Raw genomic sequence first — 5,459 nt, 5'->3', positions numbered from 1 at the left:
TAAAAAAAGCCAAGTCCTTAACTTTGGGAAGTGCATCCTTTTATTGAAAAGGTAAAAAGTCTTCCTAATACTGGTCTCACTCTTCAGGAGAGTCAAATAAAAGTCTACAACAACTTGTAATAAGAATACTAAATAAATTTGATGGTCTATTTACCAAGTTTTCTATATTACTTGAATCCTTCTCAAAAATATCAAGTAAATTTGTTACAACATAATCTAAAACTTCTCCTTTGTCACAATATACATAATCTGGGAATTTTGCCATAATCCACAAAAATGAACAAATACCACCAGTGTTAAAGCTAAGCTTCTCCACAAGTGTCATATAGAAATATCTTCCAACAACTTCTTCTATTACCCAAGGAAAAGACTCTGAAACTAATTCAAGTCCCATTATAACAGGACTAAGAACTTGTTCTTTTTCTGATTCCATCAAATCCTTTGAAAAATTTATATAGGATTTAATTATATGATCATTTTCAAGTGTCTCATGGGGATTAAAGTTATCTGAATCATTATCAACTTTGATCTGAATATATTTTATTATTAAGATTGACATTAAATAGGTAGATTTATGTATTAGGCAAGAATTACCAAGTTCATAGGAATAATGGTAAAGTTCTTCTAATATATGTTCAATATTATCTTCAGAAGTTAAAAAAGGAATTAGATCCAGTTTGATGTCTTGAATATAAAAAGGATCTCCATTTCTTAACATAAGCAATTTATATTCATCATAATAAAAAGATAATATTGAAGATGAAGAATAAAAGCATTTGTTTTCTTCTTTTACAAATACTCCATCTTTGGAATAATTTGAAAAATATGAAAACAAAAGTCGCATATGTGAGTAAACTATTACTGAGATCTCTGGTATAGAAGTGGATGCATGAGTAAAAAGTGGACCCTTAATTCTCTGTATTACTTGGGAAAATAACTTTGGATAAGGTTTTGTCAAAGAGATGAATATTTGAATACTTATTAATAATACATTAACACTTGAATGCCGAATTACTTCTTCTAAAGCATTTAATATATGAAAAACATCAGAAGAGGGTACCTGTTCCTTAAAAGTGGTTTCTAAAGAATATGATTGATCTTGTTGAAGAATATTTGAAAGATTTTGAAAAATGAGTTGTAAGATATGATATTGACTCCATTCATTAAAAGATTTAATATTGTTAAGAATTTTGATAATAAATTGCTTTGTAAAAGTTGCTCCTCCTATTTCTTTATTAATTTCATTTAATACATAAATTAAGTTAGTAATTGTATTGGGATCTAATTCGGTATTTAACATACAAATTAAAATGTCCAATATATTAGTATTGAGGAAATCTTCTTTAGAATATTGAAAGAACTTGAGACATCCCATTACAGCAGTTTTTCTGACATATCCAACAGAATCACTCAATCCATTCTTCAGAATAGGCTCAATATATTCAATAGCAATAGGAATCTTAAGCGATGAGAAACTTCTTAATGCAAGACTCCTAATAACAGGATCTTCATCTTCACTATCTTTTCTTAAAGTATTTACCATCAAAAGAGCAAGTTCTGAATTTCTCTCAGCATAATGAGTAAGATATAGATATATGATTTTCTTCTCAACTTGGTCATGTGTAGCACTAGCAAGAATCATTAGACTATAAAGAGAAGAGACATCTACACCTAGGGTCATTAATGCAATAGCTTTTTGGAAAAGCTCAATCCTCTTTTCTCTATCCTTAATCAGAGTAATATCTTGAAGTTTCTCATATAAATCATTAACTTCTCCTCTTCTATGGTCCACAAATAATTCGTTCCCATTTTGGTTTTCAATATTTTCCTCAGCTGCAACTGCTGTATCTCCATAATTAATAGAAACAACTCCCTTTCGCATCTATTCTTTGTGAAATAATTTGGGTATTTTTTGAGTTCCCACAAATTTTTTTTTTTTTTTGAACCTTTTGCTTTCGCATACCGGTACTTAAAAATGCCGGTATAGGATTTTAAGAAATTCAAAAAAAATTACGTGTACTGCGCCGGTATATAGTTGAAAAAAAGGGTAATAAAATAATAATAAAATTATATTAAATTCTAAGTGTTATATTAAAAAGCTTAAATTGATGTAAATTTTTCGATTTTTAAAGTTTAATGATCAAATAAGAATGATTGGAGATGCATTTTGCAAGGTATTAGCTTCTAGATTTTTATTTAGTTGACTTTAATGAGGAAACCCCTCAGAAATAGATAATATGAATTCTTTATTTATCTTCTAGACTCAAATAATTAATTTAGATAATATCGAGTAAATTATCTGGTAAATTTTTATAGAGTTACGGAAGTAGGCTTCATTAGAGATCGTTCACTAGATAGGAAGCAAAAGAATAGAATTCCCAGGAAAACGTGAACACACATCCAAATCATTATAAAGAATGTAACAGGATTTGACAAAAAATATTCAGACACAGTTTTTGATGTATATGTATCAGGATCTAGTACCAACTTTCTTTTTTCACTCTGAGCCATTACTTTGTGTAACATTGATAATAGTATGTAAAAGTAGTGAATTCGGGAGATGTTATTCCTTAAAGAATATCTATAACTCAAATTTGTCTTCATCTTTCTTTTATTCTTTAAGCAATCACTTTAGTCAATTCACAAGTTTTATTTTAAACTCTGAAGGTATCAATAGGTATTTATTACAATTTGTGTGTAAAAAAAAAAAACTAGTTGGCGCCAATTTTTTATTTTTTAAAAATATAAAATATTACATGATAGTTACGTTTTCAGGGTTGGACTTAGGTAACTATGAAAGAGATAAAATATAAAAAATAAAATTTGATTAATTAGTTAGCTACTTCTTTCCATTCTTTTTTAAAAGGATGGATTAAATATAATGGTAAAAAATGAGATTGTTAATTAAAATATATTACTTTAAAAACGTAAAAACCGTCGACCACAGGATTCGAACCTGTGCGCGGAGACCGCACTTGATTTCTAGTCAAGCCCCTTAACCACTCGGGCAGATCGACTCGTCACGGGAACCCGGGACAAAGAAGATTATAATTTAATAGTTTAGCTTAGTATGTCCAAGAAAGTTCTTAGCTTGGACCAAATGAGCGTTCTTTTTGAATTAGGAACATAAAAGCAGGCCTCATTTCTGGTAGTATCAAAGATAGCAAAAGAAAAGAAGCGTGTCAATGCCCAAAAAATGAGAGAGATGAGCATAAATACAAAGATTGATCTTGAAAAGTTGCTTCCTTCGTGCATGGAAACTTGTATTTGATATCTTGCGGCTTCAAATTCTCTGTTTAAATCGATACTTTGATCTATAGTTAGTGGAGTGGGGCTAGAGTCGCCACTAAAATAAAATGTGCTTTTATATGAATTGTTTAGAGTTGCTTTGTCAACCTCTTTATGTTGATTCTTTTTAGGATTTTTATTTGGGAAAGTATCTTTTTTTTGAGTAACTTCTTCACTAAATAAAGTATCACCATTTACCTGTGATGAAAGAGCTGCAGCATATTTCTCAACAATTGACTTAAATTTGGATGGAATACTAACTTTTGAAGGTAGTTGTATGGAGGGTCTATAATTATCATAATTTTTAATATATTCAGAATTAAAATCAATACTAATAGGCTCTTCTAGAGAAACCAAATCATCATTTTTTTCTTTTTCATTGGTCTTGCCTTTCACATTAGATTCGAGTTGGATAAGTGAAAATGGCAAAAGTTTAAAATAACTATGTAAACTCTGGCGATTACTAATGATCTTTTGCATTAATGGTGAAATATTATTAAACATAATAGGCTTTATCATCTCTTCGTAATCTTGGATTGTATAAATATTAGGAATATTCCCAGATCTTGTGGAAATATGATTACTTAATTGAATAAACGATAATGCCTCTACCTGATATAATGACCTGTCTTTAATATTAATTGCTTCCATTTTAGAAATAGATGATTTAAGTTGCTCAACATAAGCTTCTCCTTTATATAAAGGTGATTTTGGGTCCATTCTCACTTCATTGCACATAGGACATAACAGAGGCATTGGACCTCCAATGATAATGTCGAGATTTTCACCAATTGTAGGATCTTCAACAATTTCTGTTGGAAAGTGTTTAAAGTTTTTTCTTAAACTACATTCTAAATGCCTTCCAAAAATTCGATGGTCTTTTGCACATTTATTAACCCATATCCTGCAATTTTGTACTTTATTTCTCTCAAATCTAACTAATCTCCTATAACAAGCTCCACTGGTTGTGATATATATAAATGGGATGACCAAAAGTAGAATAAAAAACAAATTCAAAATTCTGATAATTATTGGTAATATCTTGCAGCAAAAACCTAATACTCTTGTTCTTTTTGATGGAGAGAAAAAGTAGCTTCTAGGAATTCTGCTGAAAAATTTGAAACTGAATCCCAATATAAATGATAAGAATGAAATTGTCAAGCTTATTATTGATAAAGAATAAACTGAGTATATTAATAATATGTAAGATCCCGGAATTGGTATCATATTAAACATTGGAGTAATCCCACAATGGGTGAATGAACTCCCTGGATCATTTGGATCATTCACAAAATGATCATAGTTGTTGTTATCTGGGTTTGAATTAGCTATCAATCTCACAAAAACGAGCGCTCCTGCTCCATAGATTAAATACAGTATTGACTGTAGATGATGCCATTCCTTTAATCTCCAACTCTGTCTGCCTTGCTTAAAGTCCTCCACCCTTGTCTTAAAACTCTTTTTGATTCTTTCAAAAATTTCATTACTTTTCATATTATCTCAACATTTATGTTGTATTTAGTGATTTTTCCTTTAGTTGCAATATTTTTGATTTTTTGACATTTTGCGGTCACCCTTTGCACACTTAACAAAACACCAATTTTGGGTGTTTAATAAATTGACCTCTGTATTATTTATACTAAAAATTCTGGTTAATTTACAATATAAAAAATATTCAGGTCTAATATTGCTACTTTGCAGTATTTAGCTGTAATCCCGCCATTTGAATTTTACCTTTACTTCTTTGACTTGTAAACCTTGAAATAAAATCAATAAATGAAATAAAAACTGACTCTCCTACTTCTCAAAAACTAACACCACCTTAGTTTCTACCTTTATCGCAAAAATAACTTTTAAATTGCCATAATCTTTTCTTCTTTCTTACATTTCCGAGATTAATCTCAATCAAACTACAGATACAAAAATTAAAAATATAAACATACAGAATAAAGTGTTGTCCACATAAAATTATTACACGTAATCAAAACACCGGTACTAAATTTGCATGTGAGTATTGCGCATGTAGTCAATAATAAAAAAGAAATGCATGCAAATCATAAAGATAAAAATTAATTAATACAAAACTTCATCACTAAGAAAAAAAACAATAAGTAATCTAGGCCCAATTAAAGAATAAAATTGTTTAGCTGATTCCTTTATTTAAAAATCAC

The 5,459-nt window shown here is 29.4% G+C and overlaps 2 protein-coding genes and 1 non-coding gene across 3 annotated transcripts; all 3 read right to left on the bottom strand.

The window, feature by feature from the left end:
- Nucleotides 1-76: 76 nt before the first annotated feature.
- Chro.60567 (adaptin-like protein) lies at nt 77-1,882 on the bottom strand. Its single annotated transcript, XM_660515.1, has 1 exon — nt 77-1,882. The coding sequence occupies one exon, from the start codon at nt 1,880-1,882 to the stop codon at nt 77-79; it is 1,806 nt and encodes a 601-aa protein (XP_665607.1).
- Nucleotides 1,883-2,935: 1,053 nt separating this feature from the next.
- On the bottom strand, nt 2,936-3,017 carry trnS. Its single transcript has one exon. It is a non-coding gene; the product is annotated as a tRNA-Ser (tRNA).
- Nucleotides 3,018-3,060: 43 nt separating this feature from the next.
- On the bottom strand, nt 3,061-4,782 carry Chro.60566 (multi-pass transmembrane protein). Its single annotated transcript, XM_660514.1, has 1 exon — nt 3,061-4,782. One exon carries the CDS (start codon nt 4,780-4,782, stop codon nt 3,061-3,063), a length of 1,722 nt encoding a protein of 573 aa, XP_665606.1.
- Between the last annotated feature and the right edge of the window lie 677 nt (nt 4,783-5,459).

Source organism: Cryptosporidium hominis (assembly GCF_000006425.1).
Source record: "Cryptosporidium hominis TU502 chromosome 6 CHRO016172, whole genome shotgun sequence".
NCBI classification, from domain to species: domain Eukaryota; phylum Apicomplexa; class Conoidasida; order Eucoccidiorida; family Cryptosporidiidae; genus Cryptosporidium; species Cryptosporidium hominis.
Note: the sequence above shows the minus strand (reverse complement) of the source record. Positions and strands in the feature narration are given on the sequence as shown.